At 48.7% G+C, this 27,298-nt stretch overlaps 3 protein-coding genes and 1 long non-coding RNA gene across 9 annotated transcripts in view; 1 reads left to right on the forward strand and 3 right to left on the reverse strand.

The window, feature by feature from the left end:
- Nucleotides 1–4: 4 nt before the first annotated feature.
- LOC123475471 (myopalladin-like) lies at nucleotides 5–937 on the reverse strand (the record flags this gene model as incomplete). The annotated part of the gene is made up of 1 exon (XM_045178166.1): nucleotides 5–937. A coding segment is annotated over exon 1 (771 nt), but the record flags the coding sequence as incomplete, so codon positions are not given.
- On the reverse strand, nucleotides 934–8,297 carry LOC123475460 (muscle M-line assembly protein unc-89-like). Of its 2 annotated transcripts, XM_045178150.1 has the most exons (10): nucleotides 8,059–8,297; nucleotides 7,457–7,611; nucleotides 5,957–6,103; nucleotides 5,377–5,862; nucleotides 5,029–5,316; nucleotides 4,845–4,972; nucleotides 4,608–4,774; nucleotides 4,322–4,533; nucleotides 2,964–3,938; nucleotides 934–2,024 (listed from the first exon to the last, which is right to left on the reverse strand). In XM_045178150.1, exons 2-10 carry the CDS (start codon nucleotides 7,506–7,508, stop codon nucleotides 934–936), a joined length of 3,546 nt encoding a protein of 1,181 aa, XP_045034085.1. In that variant the 5' UTR covers nucleotides 7,509–7,611; nucleotides 8,059–8,297. The 2 variants fall into 2 exon arrangements, with proteins under 2 accessions (XP_045034085.1, XP_045034084.1); XM_045178149.1 differs by lacking the exons at nucleotides 7,457–7,611; nucleotides 8,059–8,297 and adding an exon at nucleotides 6,243–6,656.
- A 50-nt stretch (nucleotides 8,298–8,347) lies between these two features.
- LOC116929177 lies at nucleotides 8,348–10,454 on the forward strand. 5 transcript variants are annotated; one of them, XR_006650593.1, is made up of 5 exons: nucleotides 8,348–8,485; nucleotides 8,556–8,639; nucleotides 8,730–9,065; nucleotides 9,125–9,173; nucleotides 9,314–10,454. It is a non-coding gene; the product is annotated as an uncharacterized LOC116929177 (long non-coding RNA). The 5 variants fall into 5 exon arrangements; XR_004397639.2 differs by having other exon boundaries at nucleotides 8,376–8,639; nucleotides 9,109–9,173; XR_006650590.1 differs by having other exon boundaries at nucleotides 8,376–8,639.
- A 326-nt stretch (nucleotides 10,455–10,780) lies between these two features.
- Nucleotides 10,781–27,298, reverse strand: part of LOC116929138 (titin) — a 63,011-nt gene continuing 46,493 nt past the window's right edge. The window contains 10 exon segments of the mRNA XM_045178140.1: nucleotides 10,781–10,984; nucleotides 11,326–11,425; nucleotides 11,494–12,000; nucleotides 12,067–12,468; nucleotides 12,545–12,751; nucleotides 12,827–13,570; nucleotides 13,573–13,629; nucleotides 13,632–13,706; nucleotides 13,866–14,276; nucleotides 14,359–17,220. Of these exon segments, the coding sequence (XP_045034075.1) occupies nucleotides 11,567–12,000; nucleotides 12,067–12,468; nucleotides 12,545–12,751; nucleotides 12,827–13,570; nucleotides 13,573–13,629; nucleotides 13,632–13,706; nucleotides 13,866–14,276; nucleotides 14,359–17,220 (5,192 nt within the window). The 3' untranslated portion in view covers nucleotides 10,781–10,984; nucleotides 11,326–11,425; nucleotides 11,494–11,566.

A 27,298-nucleotide genomic window follows, 5' to 3' on the forward strand; every position in this document is an offset into this window, starting at 1 on the left:
GGATCGTCGACAGCGATGGATTGCGAGCGATGCGCGGATGCTCCGTTACGTAACCACGCGGTTCCGCGTCCAGCAAGGCCTCGTCGTGAGCCAAGGCCGCATTCTGCTCCGCTTCGGGTCGATCTTCGAATCCTAGGAGGGCGGCAGAGCTGGACGACGTGCCCATGCAATTGTGCGCCTCGCACGTGTACGTGCCCAGGCAGCAAGTTCCATCCTGGCCGGACATGATGCGATGGATGTCGCCCGGCTTCAGCTCGACACCGTCTTTGTACCATTTCAAAGACGGCTGAGGAACACCGATCACTTTGCATTCGAGGTTGACCGTCCCTTCGTCGGACAGCACGGCCCTCAGGGGTTCCAGGAAGTGCGGCTTGCGGAAGAAGCGCGGAACGGTCAATTTGACGGAGCAACTGGTCACCGCGTGTCCGAAATCGTTGATGACGATGCATTTCCAGTCGCCTTCGTCGCTGAATTCCAGCGGCTCCACGTCCAGGTGGCAGAGTCCGGCTTCCTCTTTGAGACTGCGGTACTTGTGCGTCTCGTCGAGATCGATCGGCTCGTCGTTGTGGAACCAGGTGACCAAAAAGTTGTCCGTCGTGCTGGACACTTGCACAGTCAGGCGGAGGGGATCGCCCACCCGCGACTCACTGGAGCGCAACCCTTGAGCAAAAACGGGCGGACGATGCGAGTCCATCAATTGGAGACGCTCCTCTTCGTTCAGTTGGTTCTGGATGTCGTCCACGGTCAACTCGGCCGCGCTGATGGCCGTGCCCATGCAGTTGCGTGCGACGCAAGAGTACGACCCCAGCGAATTGGTTCCGCTCAATTGGTAGACGTCGCCCGGCTTCAGTTCCTGGCCGTCTTTGAACCACTGCAGCTGCGGCGTGGGGAATCCCACCACTTTGCACTCGAAACTGACCAGGCCTTCCTCAGTTAAAATCGCCTTGAGGCTCTCGAGGAAGCGAGGCGGCCGGTAGTTTTGGGCACGACAAGCGTCAAGACGGCCGAGGCGCTAGACTCAGCGTCGACCCCTTCGTTCTTGATGGCCACTTTCCACTCGCCGTCGTCGTTGATGTCCGTCGGCGAAATGTCCAGCGAGTAGCCTCCGTGGCCTTCTTCTCCCACCACGTATTTAGAGCTGGCCTCTTTGGGGACGTCTTTGTTAAACCACTTGACCTGGACGGGCTTGGGAGGTACCATCACACGCACTGAGAAGCGGACATCTTCGCCGACTCGGATCTTCTGATTGAACGGCTCTTCGATGATGACGGGCGGCCCAGCAGATTCGCATCGACTCTGAGACGGAGTCGGCTGCTGGACGGCGTTCTTAACGCGCACCTGCGACGTCGAAACGGCCTTGCCGATGCAGTTGATTGCCTCGCAAGCGTACAGGCCCAGCGAAGTGGCCGTCTCTTCGGCTGTAGAGTCCGACTGCGGTGCACGGAAGGCGAACACATCGCCGGCCTTGATTTCTTTGCCGTCCTTAAACCAGTGAAGGACGGGCGTTGGGATGCCGACCACTTTACACTCGAGCGATACGGTCCCTTCTTCGGTTAAAATAGCCTGCAAATCTTCCACAAACTCCGGCCGTTTGTAGCTTTTGGGCACCATCACCCGCAGCTGGGCAGTGGCAGACACGCCCTCTTGCGAGCCGAACGTTTCAGCCAAAACGGCACGACAGGTCCAGGCGCCTTCGTCTTCCATTGCGACGGGCGAGATTTCCAGGCAATAAAAATTGCCTTCCTGCAAGATCTTGAAACGGCCGTGAGCCGTTTCGGCCGGCTGAAAAACTGGTAATCCATTGAAGAACCACGTGACGGCCAGCGATGAAGAGCTGACGATTTCGGCCAAGAAACGCGCCCGCGTTCCCACTTTGACCGTCTGGTCGGTCACGCATCGCAAAAAGATGGGCCGTTCGTCCGTCCCGATAGCAGCGTCGTCGGCGTCCATCTCCGTGATCGGCTTGCTACTAATGGGCGGAGACGGGCATTCACCTTTCGGCTGTCGGTCCAGCACTAAACCATCTGCCAATGCAAACACACCAAATTGAAATCATTCACCAACGGAAAGAAACAAAATCAAAGTCCAGCCAAACGAGACGGAGCTTCGGGAGCGACTGGCCGTGTAAAGAGAGCTAAAGAGAGAAAGAGAGAGAGAGAGAGAGAGAGAGAAAAATCCCGCTAAAAATCTCTCCCCCGAAACGGCCGGGGCAACAACGGGGTATATACACACTGGCTGAGTTCTAAAATCAGACGCCGGGCAAAGAATAATCCCAGACCCCTGGAAGAGAAAGAGAGAGAGAGAGAGAAGGAGAAAAAGAAAAAATCTGGATGCTCTTTACGTTTTGTCTAAACACACGAACACAGAAAACTTTTTCCTTTTTCTAATTCAATCTTTACTCCTTTGTTTTGTTTTATTCCAAAGGCCGCTGCTCTTAAATATTAAAGCCGACACGTTTCGAATTCTTGCTTCCCTTATGGAATATGGAAGTTTGAAGGGGAGGAGAGGCGAAAAATAAAAGAAGAAAAAAATGAAAAAAGGATTTAAGGAACGGACTTTTCGGTTCTTTGGCCGGGAGACGGCCAAACAAGCTGGGTTAAAAATACATCGCAGCCCTCACTGTTGTTCCACCCGTACGCACTCCCGCACGCACGCACACACACAAAGCGCATTAGATGGAAATAGAGGAGATGTCTGGAAAACGCAGCAAGTGCAAATAACAAGACACGTGCAAATGTCTTGCCAAAGACACACACACCCACCCACACATAACACCCATTTTCAAACTGGAACTACAAACGAAGCTCTTCGATCATCATTTTCTAAAGTCGCAGGTGACTGGTCCTTTTCTTTCTATTTTCTAAACCAACTTTTTTTAGATTATCCCTTTTCTTTCAAAAATTTCAAAGCCTCGTGTTTGACAGAAATTTGTGTGTGCGCGCGTGACACCGAGATCAATTTACCTGGCTCTGGCGAGTCGCCATAGTCGCAACTGCTCATCGAGTCCACGGCCGTGATGTAGGCGTCGCTGTACTGGTCGGTGTGTTGGCCTTCGCCGTCGCTGCCGCGGTGAGCCATTAGCTCGCAGAGGCCAGAGTCGATGGCGGCGAGATGCGATTGCACGGGCACGTCGTGATGCATCTCTTCTTCCTGGAGCAAAATTGTTGGCACGTCCACGGCTGGCTCGATCTCTTTCGCTACAGTCGATTCCATCACGTCGTGCGACGGCTCGACGTGTTGCTCCATCAAAGTTAATTGGTCCGATGGCTCTATCTGTTCCATCACTGTCTCTTGCTCTAACAGCATTTGATCGGTTTGGTCCGACGAGCTCATTTCTTTATCACTTTGGCCAACCTCATTTTGGACGGCTGCCTTCCCCTCGCAAATGTCTAGTTCGATTTGGTCCAACACTTGAAGTTGATCTTCAAGATCTTGTTCAATTTGGTCAAGAGTGCTGGGCTGACTGTCTGCCACGGCATCATCGACCGCCACTTGTTCCAAAACATCGGGCAATGTTAGTGGCGCTGTTGAAGAAGCCACACTGCTCAGCGCTGACTGGACAATAGCGTTGTGCACAAAGAGTCGAGCAGGTGAACGAGGTAGGAGGAATCCGCGTTGCTGGATAGGCTGTTCCACGACTTCCAGTTGTTGTACAGCAACATCGTGGCTGCTGCCCTGGCTGCTGTCATCATCCAGAGAGAGAGCGTCTTCCAGGGAGGGACGTTCTGGCGACACAGACGGCGACGAAGAATTTCTCGAAGAGCTGGAACCAATGCCAGACAGCACGTCATTGGACGTGAATCCCGGCAGAGACGACACGGTGACTGGTGCAACCATTTTCTCCAGGACAGCTGACGCACTGAATGCGTAACGAGGATCCAATTCGACTTGTCCAGGTCGGTCAGGTGGTTCCGACATCAACGCCACCCCACCCATAACTAAAAGCAATTACAACAAACAAACAAAAAAAAATAATAATAATTTTTGAAAAATGTCATATTCGAATATCGTCCTCATCCGGTACTTTTCTTTCTTTCTTTTGTAACTGCCCGGTTATGGACTATTTTTTTTTTTACGTGTTTTGATTTCTCGTTTCGTAACGTTTGATAAGTGTTTTTTTAATTGTATTAAATTCGATTCATCGGGGGGGTTACATCGTCAGTGCAAAGTTCGTGTTTATGTTGTGCTAGTTGCGCGTGCGTGTTTTTCTTGCCCCCATGTTGTTTTTGTTTTGTTTTCAAGTGCTTGTTTGTTTGTTTATGAGAAATGATTTATAATAGCCACACGGATGCATTAGTGTTACGTGGCCGGCTATAGTTACCTTCGAAAGCCGGAGGAGCTCCCAGGATTGACGGATTAGTTAACCGACCCAGTTCCAACTCGGACGCGTCTAGAGGCAAGTAATCGAAATCGCCAGACCGAGTGACCTGCTGGTCGCTGTCGCGCGGACCTAAATTAGAACTGGAAATGGTTGTATCATCCGGATCGACAAGCTCAGATGACGTCATATCCGGGACCCATGATGTCTCGTTGCTGTCAATGTTTGTTGATTTTGTTTCCGTTAGTCAAGTTATTCAATTTATGCAGCCCATTGAATTTGCAAATACCTTCGGGCAGGCAGACGAATCAAATCGCTCTGGGCGCTGGGCTCACTGACTCCGTAAGGATTTTCCGCCTTAATGCGGAAAAGGTAAGTTGACCCGGGAATCAAATCTCCTAAACGGATTTGAGGCGTACGCGACGTTGCCGCTTTTAGCCACATGTCCCAGCCCAGCTGGACAAACAATTATCAAACTGGTCACATTTACTTTTTTAAAAACTGAATTCATTTAGTTGAAGGTTACCCGATTGTATTCAACGATGTAACAGCTTATTTCGCAGCCTCCGTCATCTTCGGATGGATCCCACTGTAAAGAGACGACTGATTCCAAAACATCCGTGGGTTGCGGTTTCCCAGGTACCGAAGGTCGATCTGCGATAGCGAAATTCATCAGTCAATGCAACAATGGAACAGTTAAGTGGACGTACTGGCCACTGTGACAAGGAATGATGCGCTATCCTCGCCTAATCCGCTCTGCAATTTGACGGAATATTCGCCACGATCAGAACGTTTAGCCTGGGCAACTTTCAGGATGGTACAATCGGCCATGATTTCAATTTCCATACGCCCGTCGGGTGCGAGACGTTTGTTCTCATGGTACCACGTGATTTCGGGCCGGGGACGACCTGTAAATTCCACCTTCAACCGAATGATGTCCCCTTCTTCGAAAATAAGTCCGTCTTCATATTTCTTCGTCAAGACGGCCCTAGGTGGAGCTGTTGAATACCAGATCCGTTAACGCTATTCGATAACCAATTGCCTATTAGGAAATTTACCTTCCACAGACAAAATTGCGATCGAAGTGGACTGGCCGGCTTCGTTGGTGGCAATGCACTTCACCTCGCCTTCATCGCCAGCCAAGACGTCATTGACGATCAAGGTAGACACACCCGAGTCCGGATCGCGATCCGTCACGATCACTTTGGAATCGGTGGATCCATTGACGATCCACTGGACCTCGGGCGGTGGAATCCCTTGAACTTCCACCACAAATTCGACCTTCTCGTGTTCCATAACGATGGCATCCCTTAATCCAACGGTAAATGAAGGCCGAACGACGTTGCTGGGATCGTACGGAACGAGATACGATTCCGACTCACTGCCCGGCTCCGAACATCCAATCGCGTTGGACGCTTTGACGCGGAAGCGATAATCCTGTCCAGGCTGCAGACCCGTCAACGCCACTTCTGTTTCGCGGACATCCAGCGGATGCGCTCGTACCCATTGACCGTTCTCTCCAGCTTTCCTCTCGACAGCGTATCCTTCAATAAGATAAAGAAGAAATTAGTCGGGCAACGTTCGAAATGGAATCTGATATAGTTAGGGGCTGTAGGACATGGCAGGTATCTAATCTACCATTGACGGGCGTCCCGCCATCAGTGTAGGGTGCAGCCCATTGGAGAATGACTGCATCGTCCGGTTTGTTACTATAGGCCAGCTGCTGGAAGGCGTCGCCACCCTGTCGAGGAATGACGACCGGCACGCCGGGACAACTCGGCCGGGCTGTAGGACGAAGAGAGGAAAATAAAATAAACAAGCAGTGCAAGTATATACCGGAAGAAAATGGCCGGTCTGTCGTGTGGCAGACCGGCATCTGAACTATTAATAGCCGTTGACTCTTTGGTTTAATGTATAAAAATACCACGTCGTTTAGAAGGGGAAGGCGCTGCATCGCCTGACTCTTTGCCGTTGTTGTTGCCCATTTTCCACTGACACTAAACACGGCCACAGACTGGCAAAAAGGGGAGGTACTCTTTCTACAGGAGAGGGACAAACAAGTCCATGGCACAGAATGGGAGTTAAATAATCTGACACTGACAAAACTGAACAATTTCGCGCGGGAGCAGGATAAGAGAAAACCAACGTCTTTTGCTGGACGCAGCACAACGGCGAATGATACAACTAGTCGGTCCCCTCGTTTTTTTCTTTGGCAAGAGAAACCAACGAAACTCAAAACTGTGACCAGTGGCAGATGGGGAGGCGCGAATATAATCCTGACCCGGCCTTAATGGCCGTCTGCCAGACGCTCATGTGGTCCAGCACAAATCAGCTCCAAATATTTTATTTTTCTTTGTCAAAGCCAAAAACGAAGTTACGAAAAAGAAAAAAAAAAAAAAACAGTTACAAAAATAAATAACAAGAGAACGGAAATTTTTTTGACGGCTTCTTGCTACGCGTCAACAATGAAAAAGTCGAATTCCAACACGATAATCGTTAAAATACCAACGGAACGAGTTCAAATGTTTAACGACTATACACTTTGTGTGTCTTTCGTTCTCTCGTTGTTTTCTAAATAAAATTTTGAAAAAAACAAAAAAAAGTGAGGTAAAGAAAAACACCATAAAGGATAGGACGGATTGTCAACAACTGGGCCATTCGAGCGGAAGAGTTTGTAGGGAAAACAAAAAGACGGTGAGAAGAAAATATACGCAAGAATTTCTGTTGGCATTCGACGTTGTTGTCGTCGTCGTCACAACTTCCCGTCTATTTTTAAGAGAGGGAAAAGAAAGCTCCGCTTCTACATTTTTGTCTTGTTTGGGATTGGTCCACGTATTTTTCGAATGACATAAGAGTTATCATCCGGCAACTTGAAAAAGTCATGGATCACTTGTACCAAACGTGCAGGGCATTTTACGATGCTTCAAAGGTACCTTTTTGAATGGACTAGTGTACACGGGGGCAGTGTACACTCGTTAACAAAACGGAAAATATAATGTGGTCAGCACTAACGATAATGTGGTCTTCCATTTATAACAAACTAAGAACCTCGAACGTCATAAATCAATAGCTTGTTAGACTGAAATTGCAATGGGCAGTAAATAACGAGAAGTAGAATGGGTGTGAATGATTAATTACCGATTCCAGCCTGGATGCGAACAGACCGAGGTCCAATTAAGGCATCACTCATTCCGACAGCATTCTCAGAATACACACGAAACTGGTAGAGTTGTCCAGTTTCCAGACCTTCAATAACAGCTGATGTACAGGTGGGTGGCACTAATTCTAAATGACTGAAGTGTCGAACATCGCCAGCGAAAAACCGAAAAATGGGGGAAATGAAGAATTATTAAACAAATTACGTAATTCTTCCCGTTACACTATTTTCTAGTGCACCTTTTTATGAAACCAAAAAGACAAATGAATTTTACGAAATTTCTAATGGACAAGTTCAGTCACATTTCATCAATGTTTGTTTGCAGAGTTCCTTCGTCAAATCACATTTGTTTAGTTTGGCTCGTGACATGGCTTAACAACCTAATAGCGTTATCTTTTCACCATGCTTTTTTCGTCGGACATGACCTCAGAACGCAAACATGACCTTAAGTTAAAAATTAAAAATATAACCCATAAGCATTTAATGAGTTTCTGTAGCCTAATCGATTGAAATGTGTAGTTCACCCGACGTTCTACACGTGGTTCATGCAAAAACTTAAACCTCACGATTAGAATTTAGTTACCTTGCTGTAAATCACTCTTAGCCTGGGAATAGTTGGAAAAAACGTCTACCCATTTCAGAATTCAACGTGGGTAACATTTAATCGTATGCAACTTTTTTAATGAATACAGCTAATGAAACTCTCAGAGCACTTTGGAGCTCCAGCAACGGGCAGTGAGTTCCTCAGCTTTCCCGCCAAAAGAGTGGCTCATTGTCTTTCTCGGTAGCGATAGCCGGATAACCGCACTCTGCAAAGTGTTCTTTACTAATGGCGCCGTCAATTCGTCATTATCATTATTGAATTCCTATCAGCTGTTTTCCGACGTTGCACGATATCAAATTCTAGATTTTTCCTGCATGAGTCATCAGTCATCACTTTGTTAGCCATTGAATCGTACTTCGGTGTCTGATTCAATCCCTAATTTCCTATTATGCATTAATAGTCTAATGTAAAAATCGCATTGTTTATGAAAAAGAAAAAATATTGACTAATCGTGTTTTCGTTAACATTTTCAAAAGTCTCAAAATAACCCGTCAGAGATGTTACCCAGTATTTTGACGTATTCTGTTGATCCATGATGGCTGCCGTTTAACGATTATTGGGTAAACTGGAAATTTACGACACACTTTTTTAATCCCTATTTTAAATCATGAATGCTTTTTTCTTGTTTCTGTTCTATCATATATTTTCAGCTCGCTGAATTCCGGCTGATTTCATTTGGCTGTGTGCAAGAATGAAATACTGAAATGCATACATATTCAGTTTGTAAATGGCTGTTGCCCTGCAACTGTGTTTTCATCGTTTTAATGTAGCTTATCCCTGCAACTGCGTTTTCATCGTTTTAATATAGCTTATCCCTGCCAACTGTTTTATTAACGTATACGCCAAGAAGTCCGACAACCTTAAATGATTCCCCTGCTTGACATCTGAAGTCACAGCTGAGATGTGTTGCCAAGGTATCTCTTTGAAGTAAGCTACCTTTCTAGTTTCACACTTGTAGGCAATAGTTTTCTACACCGATTACTACAGTAAGTTTCTGTGGCTGTAACTTTGCATACACTGCATAAAAAGTACTATTTACATTTAGGGCTGAAGCAGTGCACGACAGTCGCACGTCGGTAACGTTCGATTGATTGGTAAGCATGAAAGAGCACTTAAAGTATTAGCAATTAGCAGAAGGTCACCTGATGATGTCGATTTTGTCTAATTCTCGGGCGTCGATTATGTAACCGATGATTGTTCCTCCTCCCGCATCCCTTGGTGGATACCACTGCAGCTGGGCTCTTGTATCTGTCACGTTGTATATTTCCAAGGGCCCTTCCGGCCGCTCAGGAACTTCCATGACTTCAACAATATCTGCATCGACCACAACGTCATTTTTCGATGAATGCAAAGGAAGAAAGCACTTCATTTCAGCCGTATCGACCTTTGCTGATATACAATTACACAAGCCATATCCACCAACTGCTAAACGATCCGTCAGCGGGGGTAGGCAAGTTTTTGCATTCAATGCTCTCTTTGTACATCACAAAGTGTTTTTGTGCGATTGATGGGCGTAACTCAAAAGTGCGTCTCAGAGACTGGTTAAAATAGTTTTACAAAGGCTCTCTATGTTAAAAAGGCGGCAATGAAAACAATCTATTTTGTTGAACGTGTCAAAGGCTCGTTCGGGGGGAGAGGTTATTATTTTTTATTTTTACAAAGATGATTAAAAGTCAGTACAGTCTCTATTCGCACTTTTGGCTTGCCCAGCATCTTCTCTCCGTTTTCAAAATAGTAGGTTGTATTAAATGTAAGAAAAAAAATGGTGGTAAGAATCAATAGCATTTGTTTTGATGAAGTGGCAAACGAAACGTTTATTTAAAGGCAAAGAACCCCAGCTTTCCTTAAATTGTCCACAATTATTTTGAGGGGGGGTGATAAACTGTTTGATATAGGAGGGGGGGTCAATAAAACTCAATATATATGTATACATATACGTCTAAGCACCAAAGCAAATCAGAAAGGAGAAGAAAAATGAAATAAAACGTAAGACAGCGAAGCATATTCCACATTTTTTTTTGCCGATTTTTTTTTTTTTGCATATTGTTATTGTTTGTCGATTATGTGAGGTGGGAGATAACATCACAGATGGTTTTTTTTCATATTTTTTTTTAATGTTTGTTTTATATATTCATTGGTTGGCTAGTAACAAGCTAGAAAATAAAAGTGTGCGCGTTCAATCACAGCGATGTTTACATATGGTACCCGTAATGGAAAAGATTTTTTTTTTCTAACAAAAGAAGGAGAAAGATGGAGAAAGAGATCACGCTCCACTGGGAGGCTTTGCACTGGGTGGACACACGATATCGACCAGAAGGAGAGAGACGCAAATCTCTCCTTCTTTCTCCCACTTTTTTTTTTTTTTAACTTTCCATTAACAGGTTGTTCGTCTGTCTATTGTAATGATTAAACGCAGCTTTTAACACATATAACATGATCTAAAATCTTTAGGTAGACATTATGTTTCAATGGCTTTCTTTTAGTGATTGGCAGTGTGGGTTAGAAATTAGCTAGAATCTGATAAGAAGAAAGATTTATCCAAAGCTTAAAGGGTTTTGTTTTGTTTTAAATATCTTAATCAATATGTACACCGATCTTCAATGATCGACCACCAGATGGTATCAACTTCTTTTCAAACTTCATTCGTTGATATAATTTTTTTTTGTTTTTGTTTTTGTTTTTTTTAGTTTCCATTTTTAAAATTATTATTTGAAGAGTTGTCGAGAGTAGTACCAAACGCGGAAGAAATATTCATCACGGCGGAGGAGGGACGAGCGCGAGTAAATGCGGATATCGGCATCCATGTTCGCGTCGCGCATCCACGACGACAGCGTCTCCGTGCTGAGACTTAACGACGCTGTCGGATCCTTGTGAGCCGGGCCGGCTATGCCCGGTTCGAGGTAATCTGTTACATCACAGTCACACGATCACAACACATGTCACACTACTGAACCCTCATTTTCTCTTGTTTGTTTTTTTCTCAAATCATTACTGGACGTAACGACAACTGGACAAGTCAAAAGTAGGCCTATCTCTCTGTACTTGTCGGATAGGATGTGACGAAACATGCAAATGACGGATCATGCTGGGATAATTTTGATGGTCAGTGATTTTGACATCACTGGATTCAACTAACAGCCAGCAGTTCAAACCGGGGCAAATTTCTTTCGCTTTGAATATTTTGCGTATCAAATAATACGTCGTTTGCATTTAATTAGGTAATGGCAAATTGAAAATAAACATTACCTGGTGGTCGAACGACTTTCACCGGTTCTTCGGTTTCTAGTGGATCGCTGAGACCCACTTCGTTTCGGGCGAAAACTCGGACGTAATATTTGTGACCCTCCTGTAGAATTGATTTCCATTTCAAGTAACACACGTCAGACTACAAGGTGACAGTCATTTGAAACGCACCTGCATGTCTTTGACGATAAGGCGAGTTGTGTCAGCTCCAACTTGACCGACTTCCATCCACATGGTTTTACGGCTATCCCGGACAGCGACGATATAGCCATCGATGGCAGCGCCACCGTCGCTCTCTGGAATGCCCCACTCGACGATGATCGAGTTGGGTCCAACCGGACGCACTTCCAGCGGAGACGTCGGAGGTGACGGAACAGTAGCGTGCGTCTTCAACGAAACTTTCTCGCTCTCGGCCGGGGCCGAAAGTCCCATCGGGTTCTCGGTGAACACGCGGAAGAAGAACTCGGATCGCTCCTTCAAATTTTGAATGCAGTGGACGGTGACGGACGGATCGAGTGTGACCACCTTCTCCCACTTGTCCGTTCCTTGCAGCATTTTTTTCGATGATGTAACCCGTCAATTCAGCTCCACCCGTCGATGCTGGTGGAGCCCATTGCAGGGTCACCGATCGGCTCGTGATGTCCGCCACTTGCAAATTGCTGGGCGGTGATGGGGGAGCTGCCGAATCAATCAATAGAATTTTTAAAAAACATTCGTAAAATCATCGGAGGAAGCGGTACTCACTAATCCGTTTGCCTGCGACGATGACATCCTCTGGCGAGTAAGCTGGCCCGTATCCCAGCTGATTCTGGGCCGTGATTCTGAAATTGTAGGACGTTCCTTTCTTCAGACTACAAGCCTCGATGTATGTCGTCTTTCCATCGACGGCGCCCACTTTCTGCCAAGCTTTTTTAGAGACTTCACGACGCTCGATGAGGTATTCCGTTAGAGGAGAGCCTCCATCGCTTGTCGGCGGCAACCATTTCAGTACCAAAGAAGTATCCGTCATGCCAGAGATGTCCAGCGGGCCGCGAGGGGCTGACGGCGTATCGAATTGGCTCTTGATCAACACCGGCGCTCCGGTGTCCAGCGGTTCGCTAGTACCGACATCGTTAACGGCACTAACGCGGAAGACGTATTCCAATCCTTGGGGGTATTTCGTTGACAAAAATCTTGAATTAAAAAAAAAAAAAAAACGACAGTCGAATAGAATCAGTTTTACCTTCGGTCAAATTCTGAACGTGGCAGATGGGATGAGGGCAGATTTCTTCAACCTGTTTCCATTGTTCGGTAAAGATCTCGCTGTATTCAACAACGTAGCCCTTGAGTTCTATGCCGCCATCATCCAGCGGAGGCTTCCATTCCATCGTGGCCGATGTCTTGTCTACCTCTTTGGCTACAAGCGGGCCTTGAGGCTTGCTCGGTTTATCTAATTGAAAGAATTGTTTATTTTTTTCAGATCTAAGTACCATACGTTTTCAAAGTTAATCATTTTCAAATTTACCGCTGATTTTCAAAGTTACATCGTGAGTGACTGTTCCAGCCACATTCGTTGCGGTCAGCGTATATTTAGCTGTGTCCGTGCGCTCGGTGGTGATGATAGTCAACGTAGTGGAACAGGCCGTCGACGACTGGGCTTCGACGTCAGCGATGTAATGCGTATTGCCTTCAAAGCTGGCCCCGTTTTTAGTCCAGGTGATGTCAGGTCGAGGTAAGCCCGTCACCTTAGCCGTGATGGACCATTGCTTCTCGACTTGCAGACGATACACTTTGGTCTTTTTCTCTGGAACGATCTTGGGCGCTTCTTGGATGGTCAACGTGCAAGAACACTCGACCGATCCGCTGTCGTTGGAGGCCCGGCACGTGTACTGGCCGGCTGATTCTTCGGTGGTATTATTCAAGATAAGACGAGCCAATCCGCTTTCGTACGATGAAGATTTCGGCACGAATTCGTCGTCATCCTTGTACCAGGTCAGCGTCGGTTGTGGAACACCGACGATGATGCAAGACAGCGTGGCCGTTTCTTTCAGGCCGGCTGTGACGTCTTTCAATGGCTCACGGATAACCGGCGCTTCTGGGATGGCGGCTTTAGCTGCTTTGAACAGCAACGATTCGCTGGATGGTGTTCCAGGACCTGCGCTATTGACGGCTGTCACGCGGAACCTGTACTCGGTGTTGTGCGTTAATTTGGTGACCATGTACGTTGTTTCGATGACGGTGACATCTTTGTTGGCCGTCACCCATTTTTGGTTTGCTTTTCTTGATACTCGATGATGTAGTTTGTGATGACGGAGCCGCCATTAAAGCCGGGGGTTTCCACATAATTGTGATGGAATCGTCGGCCGTTTCTAGACATTCCGGCGCGCTGGGACTGCTCGGTTTTTCTAATGGATAATGAATTAAGTCAACTACTCAAGACACAGCCGTGCATTCACTGCTACTATTCACATTTCACATTTTTATCGCACACAATTATGATACTTAAAAAATAAAACACCAAATGATGTGAACCTGAAGAATCAGATGCAAACAAATGAACTTACCGATGAGTTTGATAGTAACAGACACGCTGACGTCGCCACACTCGTTGGACAGTTTGCAGGTATAGACGCCGGCTTCGTTTTCGTCGACTAATTTCAACGTGAGCTGGGCAGACGTTTCGCTGATGCTGTACACCGACTTCTTGGTCTTGCGGATGGCTTTGCCCTTGAACGTCCATTCGGCTTTGGGTGTAGGGAAGCCATTGAACGGGACCTCAATGACGGCATCCTCTCCGCGACGGACCCACACCTCTGCGTGCACTTGATCGATGGGTATGCTGGGCGGGACCTTTGGTACTTCCACCGTCAGTACGGTGACGGTCTTCATGGCCTCCAGGATGCAAGTGTATTCCGCACTATCTTCGATCGCAGCTTTGGTGATGGTCAAAGACCGGGCACAGCCGTCTCGAGTGACTGCCAATCGGTTCGAATAACATCGTAACGCAAATTAGATGAACGCGTTGAATGGAAATTTCAAAAAAAACAAGTCACTTACGTTTGATCCTATCGGAATCGACGACGACTTCTCCGTTCTTCATCCACGTCACTTCGGCATCTTCGCCTGTCAGCTGGACGGTGAAGGTGACGTCCTGACCCATCGGGGCGGCAACGATCTCCGGCAATTTGGCCACAAAGTTCACTTTGGGCGCCAGGACTTGGAGTCGCGCCGCAGACTTCTGATCTCCGATGACGCAAGAGTACTCGCAGGCATCTTCCGGCCCGCTATCGTAGATGACTAACCTCTGACGCTTACCATCGATGGCCAGTTGGATGTGCTCGGAGAGCTGGATCTCCTCGTTGTTGCGGAACCACTGGATCTTGGCGTCACCTTTGGTCAACTCGATCTCAAAGCTGGCCTCTTCTCCGCGACGGACCGTCACGTCTTGAAGACGTAGAGTGATCTCGGGAGGCAGTTCGATGACTACCAACTCGGCCGTGCACTCCTGATCGGCCAGCGAGCACGTATACTCGCCTTCGTCCAGCAGCGAAACGCTACGGATGGTGAAGCTCCTCTTGCGAGCCTCTGCGACGAATTCGTAGCGTTCCGTATTGGCTTGATCCAGCGGCTCGCCGTCCTTGTGCCACGTGACCTGGGCCGCGTCGTCCGAGACGTCGGCCGTAAAGACGGCCGGTTGGCGCTCCTTGATCTCTAGATCCTTGATCTTGGTGACGAATTCGTGCGCCGGTTCGGCCCTGACTGTGAAAACACAAGCGGTCGTTTGATTGTGGAACGTGCAGCTGTAACGACCCGTCTCCTTCCTGCCCACCCTGCGCATCACCAACTTATGTTCTCTATCTCTACTCTCTTGAACTGGACCTTGTTGCCCGCTAGGCAAAAGCGGGGTTAGAAGGATGTCGTCTCTGTACCAAAACACCTCGGCGGGCTCTTTGGTTCGGCACAGGAGAACGACATCCGATCCGGCATCGACTTCGACATCTTCCAGCGGCTGGACGAAAATATTGCACTCGACAGTGACGTGCGCTGCGTGCGATATTTTCGTTCCGCCAGTGGCGCTGGCCACGCATTTGTATTCGCCGATTTCCTTGTCGACGCTGGCGCTGGACACTTGCAAAGTGTGCACTAACCCGTCCGACGTGATCTTCAGCGACTTGGTCGGCTTCAAACGCTTGCCGTTGCGGTACCACGAAACTTCAGCCGGTGCCGAAAGGCTCGCTTTCAGGACGAAAGGATCGCCTTCCAAGACGGACACGTGGCTGAACTTTTCGACGAAATGCAGTTTGCTTGGCGGCTGGACTGTTAGCGTGGCCGACGTTTGAACTTGCCCGTGTTCGTTTTCAGCATTCAGCATGTAATCGCCGTCATCTTCTGGCTGGGCAGCGGGAATAATCAACGTTGAAACGCCCCTCTCGTTCGTCGTGACGTTCGTTTGGATCTCGACGCCGTTACGGTACCATTTGACTACGGGACTGGGAATGCCAGTCACCTTGGCCGTCAGCGTCACTGAGCTGCCGATTTGGACAACGGCATTTTTCAACGGCTGGTCCACTTGCGGTGGCATCTTCTTGGCGCCTTTGACTTTGACGTTGAGGACAACGTGACTGACGGCCTCACCTTCGCGATTGCGGGCGATGATGTCGTACGTTCCTTCGTCGGTCATTTGGACATCCTTGATCTGAATGATGCTGCAGTACATGTGCACATCCGACTGACCCAGCAAGGCAATGCGATCGCTGGGCTTGATGCGTTTGCCGTTATGGAACCAGGCCACATCCGGCTCAGGCACTGCCACCAAGCGGCATTCAAGCTCAACGTCGGTGCCCTCGTCAACTGTTTTCGTTTTCGGTCTTTGAGAGAAGGTCGGCGGAATGCCTTCCAGGATGTCCATCAGCGAGGATTCCCTGGATAACGAACGACGGGACGTTATGGTCGTGTCGGAGCCGTGGTCGGATAGCGGAGCTTCGACCACTAACTCCGTAGAGCTGGATGCAAATCCGGCAGAGTTCTTGGCCACGCAGGTGAACGTTCCAGCGTCTTCAGGGAAGACTTCGACGATCGTCAAGCTGGCCAGGTTACCTTCTTCGTCGTAGACCATCTGGAAATCCTGGGACGGTTTGATAACGGCCGTCTGTCGGAACCAGGTGATCACTGGACGCGGGGAACCTTCCACTTGACATTCGAAGGTGACGCTGGTTCCATCTGGCGCACGGATGGGTTGCAATTTGGTCAGGAACCTCGGGGCCTGCACTTTGGATTCGTCCGTTGACGGCAAATCAAAGACGGGCAACTTGTTGATCTTCTCGTCCAGCTTCTTCTTGACGTAGTGCGTGTAACTGGTGTCGTCTTTCAGGTACTGGGCAGGGACCCAGCCCGTTTCTTCCGTCAGGTGTTTACGGACGAACCACCAATCAGAGTTGTGCCATTCGAGGACATAGACCCTTTCGCCCTCTACCAAATTCATGGCTTCTTCCGTGTCAGCCACGTAAGAGCACAACGAGAAGAACTCGTCGCCCTCCTGCGGCTCCAACGGACACGTGGTTTCTTCCTCCGTGTCAGCCAAGACGGACGTAGCGGCACGGGTGACGGTCAACGTGCTACCATCTTCCACCAGGGTCGGCGCCGACACTTTCGGCCTGGCCGGGATTTTAAAGCGCAGGCTTTCGTCGGCTTCGACCGAAATGCTGGGCTTGACCGGCCGACGAGGTTTCAATCCCAAACTGAACTCTTCCTGGACATCTTCACTCGTTTCGCCTTGGGATTTCAATTTGAAAATGGCGCCTCCTTCGACATCGTCCCCTTCGGCACTATCCTTCACCTTGCGGGCCTGAACGGCGAAGGCGTCCTCGACGTCCTCGACTCTGTACGGCTTCTTCGTCTTCTTCGGCTGGATGATAACATCTGTAATGGAAACGACACCGCTGTCTGTAAATTGTTGACTGATGGATTGGCTCGTTCGCTCTGCAGTCGACACACTGTCGTCGTCCGCAGGCTGTTGAATGACTAAAGAAGCGGCCTCAGAGGCTTCTTGGATAACAACTACCGATTTAGCGGGCCGTTTCAAACTGAACGCCGCCTCGTCTTCAACCGTTTGGATTTGCACTTTCGATTTGCGCTTGGGTTTCAATCCGATTTGGAATTGCTGCTCGACGTCTTCGGCGTCGTCGACAGCGACCGTCTCCTTCAATTTGAAGGTCGCCCCGCTTTCGACAGTGTCGTCGACGACTTTCTTTTTCTTCTTCAGAATCGGCTTCACCTGCAATTCGTCTTCAATCTCTTCCACGCGATATGGAACCTCTTGTTTTTGAACCATTTTCAAGACTACATCTTCCGCATCCACCACCTGCCTAGGTTGGCCTTTAGGTTTGATTGTCATTTCATGTTCGACGTCGTCCGTTGTTTCCTTGGGCTTGACGGGTTTCAACCCGATTTTGAATTGCTCTTCCACGTCCTCCTGTTCAACAACAACTTTGACAGGTTTGAGTTTCAACGTGGCGGCCTTCTCAACATCTTCGACGGCGACAGGTTCTACTTTACGAATTGAAGCTAAATTGACGACATCTTCCACTTCTTCGACCTGGTAGGGTTTGCTCTTGACAGATTTCTTGATGGTTAAATTGGCTGATTCTTCTTCATCTGCCTCTGTCTCCTTTTTAAAAACGTATTCTTCTTCGACATCCTGCCAAGGAGTGTCATGCATAACTTGCTGCTTCAATTTGAAAACGGCCGCGCTTTCGACTAGCTGTTCTTCGCTCTTTGTCGCTTGAATGGTAACGGATTCTTCGACATCCTCTTTGACGACCTTCTTCTTCTTCTTCTTGATGATCTTTTTCGACGCGGAGACATCCACCACATCCTCGGCCAGTTTGACAGTTGCCTGGACATCCTCAGACTCGACTACAGGCTCCGATTTCGGTTTCAATCCGATGCTGAACTCTTGCGAAATCGTATCTTCGTCCTTTGGCGAAGGCAATTGAAAGAGGCCTCAACATCTTCGATTTCTTCTTGAATGACTACCGGTAGCTGCACTTCTTCTACCAGATCTTCCAGACTGCTAGCCGCCGTCATCATAGTGTCTTCGATCAGTGTCGACGACGAAGAAGCCAAACTTTGGAAGCTATCGTCGCTGAAACTGACATCTTCTTCGGGTGCGATATTAACGACTTGTTCAGTTACATCGGCCGTCTCTTTGACCAGCGGAATATCCCTGGACGAGGCTTGAACTGCAGCTGGTAAACGATCTAGATCCGAAAGCGTCTCCGTCAGTTCGACTTGAGCTACGCCGATCTCTTCGCTGCGCTGAGGCAACGAACGGCTGGCCTTTCTCGATTTGGGCTTCGCTTCCGCAACGAGTTCAGACTCGCTGGAAGCTTCCACCACGTGAGAAACGCTGACGGCTTTTTGTTCCTGTAGGGTCACAGTAGGTTTTTCAGTTTCGGCCACTGTCTGCGGTGCAGCGAAATCCATGACAACGTTCTCGCTAACCACAACTGTCTCCGCTTCCGGTAATCGCGATTTAGCTGTTCCTCTCTTTGGTTTCTCGATTTCCAGCACTTCCTCTCTGATTGACGATTGCGTTTGACTAATTTCAAGCGTTTTACTCTCGTCCATCACCGCAACGGCGGTCTGACTTTGGCCGACGGTGAAATCTTGCATAGGCACCTCTTTGAAGGCTACCTGGACATCGCTGACGCTTGTTTCTGTTTTCTGCGGCAGAACTCGAGTTGCATTTTTGGTCTTTTTCTTGATTTCGGGAACGAGCTCAGCTCCAGTCGATCCTTCGACGACTTGATCGATTGAGACGGCCTTGTGTTCGATGACACTGACATTAGGCAATTCTTCGATGACAGTAGCCACTGCTTTTGGAACCGTAAAATCCATGGCAACCGTTTCTTGCTGGACAGCTGCTTGGTTTTCAGGTAGTCGAGCTCTAACCGTTTCGGCAGAAGGTCTTCGAGTGACCGCAAGAGGTGCAGCACTGACCGACGTTTGTATCTCTGCCACCTGGATGGTGCGTTTCTCCTCAGGTGCTGACACGGTGGCTGATTGAACTGGCCCTTGAACAAATTCGTCCAAAGGAGCCTCTTTGAAAGACACGTCAACATCCTGGACAGAAGTGACGTTTTTCTCTGGCAACACCCTCGTGGCCTTTTTGGTCTTCTTCTTCACTTGGGGAACCAGTTCAACTTCGGTGGAGCTTTCGACGACTTGGCCCACATTAACGGCCAATTGTTCCGTCATTCTGACGACGGGCTTTTCCAATTCAGCTTTTTCTTCAGTCTGAGGTTCGATTGTGTCCATCAAGAGGTTTTGACTACTGAAAATCGCTTCGGATTGCGACACACTGGCTTTAGCCGTTTTCCTTTCCTTTCGGGTTGGACCGACGGGGCCATTTCAGATTCCGTTGAAGACTCTACGACCGTGCTGACAGACAGCGCTTTCTTTTCCGGATGGACCACAAAAGCTGTTTCGGTTTCGGTCGGTCTCGATTTGTGAAGAATAGTGACATCCAACGGAAGTTGTTCTTGCGTCGTACGTGCAATCGCTTCTTGAACGTCCATTTTTGCCTTCCTTCCCAATGGCATTTGAGATTCTAAAGGAACTTCCTTCATTTCAGAAACGACTTGAGTCACGTGGACTGTTCTCTGTTCGTCAGCCGAGACGTTGGCCAGTTGACTGGGCACTGCAACGAAGGCTTCAATTGGCGCTTCCTTGTCGACAGTTTCAACCTGGAACACAGTGGTCTCTGTCTTTTCTGGTAAGTGACGGTTAGCTTTTTTGCTCTTCGGTTTGAATTCAGGGACCAATTGGGACTCGCTGGATGCCTCGACTACCTGCGCGACACTGACGGCCCTGTGCTCTGCAACGTTGACGACAGGCGTCACGCTGTCGACCACCTTGGCCGTCTGCGGAAGGGTAAAGTCCATCAAAACATCTTGGCTGATGACGACCGTCTGCTTTTCTGGAACACTGGCCATCGCCGTCTTGCTGGTAGGTTTGACAATTTCCAGTGGCTCTTCTTTCATCTCAGTTTGAACTTGACTTATCTGCACTGTGCGCTGTTCTTCCTTCACCCAACGAGCGGACTGCGGCTGTCCAGCACTGAACTCTTCCAGCGGAGCTTCTTTGAATGCGAGTTGAACGTCTCCTACGCTGATTTCCGTTCGTTCAATTTGAGCTCTCGTCGCCTTTTTGCTCTTTTTCTTGACATCTGGAACGAGTTCAGTAGCAGTCGATCCTTCGACGACTTGCTGGACAGAAACGGCCCGTTGTTCGGTAATGTTGACAGTGGGACGTTCCTCAACAAGATTGTCCATCGATTTGTTAGTCGTAAAGTCCATCACGGTTACTTCTTGAGTGACTGGTGCTTCCTGGATCACTTGGCTTGACTGGGCAAATTTGCCCGACATCGTTTGGTTTTCTAATGGAACCTCACTGACTTGTGGCTGGACTTCAGAGACGACCACCGTTCGCTGTTCATCCGTCATTGATTTGGCCCGTTGGCTTTGAGCCGTAACGAAATCGTCCAGCAATCCTTCTTTGTATGCCACCTGGACGCTGGCCACGCCCATCTGGACGTGCTCCGGAATCAATCGGATGGCCGTTTTTTCTTCAGGTCCCGAATCAGCTGATAGACTTGATTGAATTCCCGACTCGATGACGTGACCGACGGACACTGCCCGTTGTTCGGTGAAACTCACATTGGGCGTGGCTGTTTCCATGGCCACCTGTTTTTGGGGCACGCAATAGTCCATGACCACGTCTTCTGTTTTGACAGCTACTTCCGACTGAGGCAAACTGCTCTTTGCCGTTTGTTCTACTGGCCGTACGATGTCCAGTGGACTTTCGTGAATGCTGGTTTGGACTTGTGAAACTTGAACGGTCCGTCGCTCGCTTGGAGCAACGGGACGGGCAGACTGGCTTTGACCCCTCACAAATTGTTCGAGAGGCTTTTCCTTCTGGAATATTTGCGCTAAATAAAGAGACGACATTTCCAGCAAAGGCGTGATCGAAGATGTTGAGTCTGCCATTAAAGCCTCGGTCACATCAAGCTGGCCTCCCGCTTCGACCGTTTGAGTTTGTTCGACTTGAACGGAACGTAGTTCCGATGACGCAACTGCTTGGGCCGTCTTTTTGGCAGGTTGGGCGCTAGTCGGGACCCAATCAGCTTCTTTCCTGTAGTCCCACACGTGACTGACGGTAGCCGTTTCCATGGAAGACATTGAAAGTTGTGCAGTTTCTCTGATTTGATCGGCCGTTTGAATTGTCCAGCAAACGAGCCCGTTTGAGTTTCCGTAACTTGCGCGGCTTTACCTTGATTGCTAGGAACAATCTTTGCCTCTAGCGAGACGGTCGTTGGTTTCGGTACGTGATAATCAGAGCCGTGCTGGACTTGTTGCTGGTGATCGGTGACGATGGCTTCTCTCGTCGTCAGTTTGACATTGACTTGTTGCTTTTGCGGAGCAGTTTGCTGACTGTGAATCGCTTCCTGCTCGATCAGCTGGTGCTGTGAAACTAACAACGACTGCTGTTGGGGCAATTCAAGGGCCGCTTTGGATTCGACCGGCCGTTGGGTCTGCATGGGGGCCAGGCTTTCGCTCGTGGCCGTCTCTGTAAGAGTAAGAGGGTGGATTGTAGGACGGGCAAGAATGCAGCAGGCTTGTGACGCCTGCGGAATAACATCACTGATCGCTTGCTGGAACGTGTTTGGCATCTGTTCCGGTCTAACTTCACTGGTCACAACGCTGCCGCTGGTGACTAAATGGGCCATCTGTGTGATTGTCTGTTGTTTGGGTAACGTGTCACTTACAAATTCGACCTCTCTCTCCACCGTCTCGTTGGCCGTCACTCCAACACATTGCTGGACTTCGTGGATCAGACGCGATTCGGCCGTCGGGACTGGAACGGCAACGTAACTAGCTAGACACTCATCACTACCTACCTCGACCGTGACGGGCAACATGGATCGACTGTCACCCGAAACAGAACAGCTGGCCGTGTCCAGCTCGGGCCTGTTGAATTGAGGCAGTACCTGTTCCTTGAAACTGGTCTGGATTTCTTGGGTTACCGAACTTTCCATCGGGTTCTGGACGGACAGGGAAGCCCTAAGGGTTGGGACAGTAGGTGGACTAAGGATTTGGCCTTCGCGCTCATGCGATGGGATTTGCTGGGCAGACGCAATACCCTGTAGAGGTACCAGATCCGCCCTGGCTGACTGGAGTGTAGGTGTTTCTTCCTTTTTGAAAACATCTCCCGCCGAGGATGGTACGACCGACAACTGGACAACAGCCAAATGAGGTTGAAGGGATACATGAGCTTGGTCGGTGGTCGCAGATTCCGGTAGAGTATCCATCGCACTTTCTTGTGTCCAGGTTTCGCCTGTCTGCGCTGAAGTTTGGCCATTTTCTTCGTCCAGTACCTGGACAGCCTGTTTGGCTTCTGGTTTCACTTGAGGGCTGAATTTAGCAGCCGCTTCTTCGACGTAGACTTGCTGGATGGATGGTAGAGACTGTCCGCTACTTCCAACGACTTTGGGCTTTTCCGAAACGACGGCCGCCTGGGCGAAAGGCTCGGCTGATTGTAGAGTGTTGACTGTAGCTGTTGCAGCTGTCGTTAAGAAGGATTCGAGTCTGGAACTGGCTTGATTCGACTCGGGCAAAATCGGCAATTCCAACGATGACTCTTTGTCGACAATCATAGTCGAGCCCGTCTGCGCGACAGTCAACGTTTCCATCGTCGATTTCGGAGCAGGAATTGAAGGTAGACGTGCCCTTTCCGTCCAGTTTCCTTCCGATTCGTAGGGCATTTTCTGGGTAGTGGCCGCTGATTCCAATGCGACGCATCCGGCCGTTGCTGCCTGGCCAGCAGGTGTTTTCGTCTCTTCAACATCACCCGTCGTTTCGTCAATCACCACTTGGTGCGAAGAAATTGTTTCATTAATGTCCTGCACTTTCTTTGCTGTTTTAGAAGCCGGAAGAGAGGATGTCAATTCTTGCAGGTCTCCCGATTGGTAGGGCTGTTGAGTATGGACGGATAAGCTTCTGGATGTTACCATAACGGGTTCAGCACGTTCCGTTGCACTTGTCGGAAGCTTGACGATTCCGCTGATTTCTCTTTCAGTTGTCTGCGGTTCATCACGGACCAACGACTCGTGCGGAATGACAGACATTTTGCCCTTCTGTTTGATAGACTCCGGCCGTTGAATCAATTCTTCGGCACTCAGCTGGGTCTCTTGTTTGTTGACGATGGCGACGAGTGAGCTAACAGGTTCCATGGCTGCGGTAGCGGATTCTTGTGGCCGGTCGAATCGGAGGTGGCTTTCCGACTCGTGAAGACGGGCCTGAGCGATGGAGGCGGATTCTCGTAGCGACAAGGCCACGTTGGCTTGTTGGGTCGGAGGTAGCCGAGCGGCCGTGTAAGATCCTTCCTCTCCGGCGCGCGAGTTTCCGTCGTAATCAGCGCACTCTCGGTGGTGAGTCTGGGCCGGGCTTTTTCAGTCGCTACGAACAAGGCCGGCATGTACTTTTCCGGTTTGTTGAACACCTGGACTTCACCCACTTCCAGCGGGAAAGACGACATCATCTCGATGGATGCTGAAACCGATTCGGCTTTTTTGGGCACTATGGCTGCCTGGAAGGGAATAACCTGCACCTCTTGGCATTGCAAACCTTCCTGAATGTCGAGTTTAGGTTTTGCGGAAGCCGAAAAGGGTGACTTGCCGGCCGTAAAGTCACCGCTGGAATCGAAAGCCACTGCTTGCTGGACGAGGGTCGCCTTCTGAGTTTCCGGCAATCGGAGTTCGGCGTATTCTGCTGTCAGTGGTGGACGTTCGTCCAGCATCACCTGTTCTAGAGCTGGGCTAGCTACCTCACTGAAACCTGCTGGAACGAGAGGAGCAACTGGCGTGGCTTCGCGATGCTCCCGTGACACTTTCTTTGATTTTCTCTTGACCGACGTCTCTTTGGTTTTCTTAATAATCGTAGAGTCTTCCGTCTGGGCAGTTTCAGTTTCCGATACTTTAGAGCTCAAGGAAATGTTGAAAGTTTCCGATGGTTGGACGATCTTTTCAGACTTGGATTGAATGGTGAACTCTTGGGTGACTGTGGCGCCTTGCGGGATGTCTACATTGACTTTTTCGGTTGAATATTTCGGCTGTTCCAGCGTAATCGTCGATACCTCGGATGGAACGCCTCGTTTTGTAGACTTGCTCTCGATCGACATTTCCTGGACGATTGGTTGGACGAATTTTTTGCTTTCCGGCACTGCTGTTTCCGTTGATTTCGGTTCTTTTGGACGCTTCAATTCGATCCTAGTAGTTTCCGTCTGCTTGAGCGGTTCGTCCGGCTGTTCCACTAATTCGCAAAGCTCCACTGGCAATTCTACGGTTTCTTTCTGAGAAGATGATTGTTCGACAGTTTTCACGATACGTTTCTTCGTTTTCTTAAGAATTGGAGCGTCTTGAATGACTCCCGTCTCAGCTGCAGTTTCCGAAACTTCTCGAGGCTCTTCCGGCTGTTCCAACCTCGTTACCGACGGCGATTGAGATACCTCTTCATCGATATGCATGCTGGCCCGGGTAACAGCAACTGGACTTGATTCCTTGCTGTCATTGTCTGAAACTCTTCTGGTCTTTTTAATCTTCATTTTTGTTTGCACAACAACGTCCTGATTTTCTTCAACAACAGGTTCAATCTTTGCTTCAGTCACTTGCAAAGGCTGTTTGGGCTGTTCCGGTACAGTGGGCACTTCCAAGTCTTTATCCTCTTCCTTTGGTTGTAATGAAATAGAAGTAACTGATTGGCTTTCAATTACAGGAGCTGTTTCCGTTTGGACGGCTCTTTTCACCGACTTGGTTTCTATTGAAATAGCCTTGGACTCTACCACGATTGGTTGAACCGTTTCTTGAATCGAAACTTTCTTGATTATTGTCTTCGGACTTTTGGGTTTTGATAAGGTGTCCATTGTCGCTCCAGACTGGTGAATCTTTTTCTCCGCCGTACTTTCGAGTTGCGTCTCCTGTTGAATGTCGGAAGGTTTTACTAACTCGACTTGAAGTGATTCCGTTTCTCGCGGGGATGCCACAGGCCTTTCCTCGTCGGCTATGACCAATTTCGTCCTCTTCTTTTGACATCTTTCTTAGGACTCATGTCTTGTATCACAGACACTTGCTGCATTTCTGTCGTTGAAAGAGGTTCGGGTTGAATGTCCGAAGGAAAAGTCAGCTCAGATTTCAATTCCAATGGCTCAGTTGTTTCAACTTGTTCGATAGGGACGGATTCCGGTGCTAAAGAGACTTCCGTCTTTTGAGTTTTGGCTTTTTTCTTCAATACAATGTCCTTTGCAGCTTCTTGAACCACCTGTGTGGCTTCTGTCTTCACCGTTGCAAGTTCTTCCGGCTGCAACGTCACTTCAGATTTAAACTCTTCAACTGTTTCCGGCTTGTGAACAAGGACAGTTTTGGGTTTCAAACTGATTTCGGTTTTCGATTGAGGTATTTTTTCTGCAACAACATGTTTCAAGACTGTTTCTTCAGCGCTCGTTACGGTAGTTGCGACTTCTGGTTCGGTGCGCGGCGCCATCGTCAATTCCGTTTTCAATCGCAACGATTCCGTGGTATCCGGTTGCTCGGCGGTGATGGATTCGGGCGCTAACGAAGTTTTGGTTTTCAGAGTTCTTGGTTTTTTCTTCTTCTCGACTTCCTTCGCAACGTCTTGAGCCACCTGAACGGACTCGGTTGTCGCCGACATCACTTCTTCCGGCTGGGAAGGTAATTTCACTTCGGATTTCAATTCCAATGGCTCGACGACTTCAGGTTTCTCACTGCTGACAGATTCAGAAGCTAAACCGATCTCAGTTTTTCTAGGTTTAGGTTTCTTCTTGATTTGGATTTCTTCAACTGTGGTGACATCTTTCACATGTTGAGGCTCTTGTGGCTGGATATCTGATGGCAGCGCGAGTTCTGTCTTGAATTCCGACAGCTCAGTTGTGTCAGCTTCAGATGTCAAATTGATTTGTGTCTTCTTAGTTTTCGGCTTCTTCTTGATTTCTAGCTCTCTGACATTGATGGTACTTTCCACAGCCTGCGTTGATTCTATCTTCAACGCAATAGGTTCTTGTTGCGTAACAGCTCCTTGTACGGCTCGTTCAGGCTTCGGTTCAAACGATTCAACCGTTTCAGACTGCACAAAAACAACGTTTTCAGGCGTCATTTTTGTTTCAGAGATTTTGACGGTTTCGGGTTGGACCGGCACAGGTGCTTCCTTCAAGATGCTTTCGACGTGGTATTCCTGATGGAAAGGAGACGTTTCGGGCTGTTCTGGAACCGACGATTTGATCACAACGCGTTTCTTTTTCAATTCGATTGCTGCATCGACTTTTTTCAAATCCACCTGTTCTTCGGGTAGCTCTTCTCGTGAAGGTGAATTTTGCTTAACTCCAGGCATCTCTGCCCGGTCGGGATGTTCGTCTTTCTTTTGTTCTACGACGATTTTCTTGACTGGTTTTAGTGTGACTTTTTCCACTTCGAATGTAGCCAATTCTCGTTTAGGAAGAGACCTTGTTTTCTTCAACGGCTTACTAGTTTCAGGTGTCATTTCCAGTTCTGTTTTTCGCACCGGTTCTAAACAAAGCGAATCCTGACTTTTCGATGGTACCTCCTCTTCTGGAGCTGGACGCTGCATTACTTCGGAAACAGATGTGTCGGACGTCTCGATATTCACTTTGGTTGGCTCAACAGTTATTCCAACGATTTCGGTTGGCAAGATTTCCAAACTTCCATCCCGTTTAGTTGATTGAATAACCACTGGAAGTTTGCCCTTTGGCTTGACATCTGATCGACTCGAAGGACGGACTTCTGCGTCCATCCGAATCGATTGTTTCACTTTCTTCATTTTCAGTTCAACGGTTTCACTTGATTTCTCCGTCGTGACGGTTCCTTCTTCTGCTAATGGCTGGGCTTGTGACACAAAATCTTTAGGAC

Source organism: Daphnia magna, linkage group LG8 (assembly GCF_020631705.1).
Source record: "Daphnia magna isolate NIES linkage group LG8, ASM2063170v1.1, whole genome shotgun sequence".
Taxonomy (NCBI): Eukaryota; Metazoa; Arthropoda; class Branchiopoda; order Diplostraca; family Daphniidae; genus Daphnia; species Daphnia magna.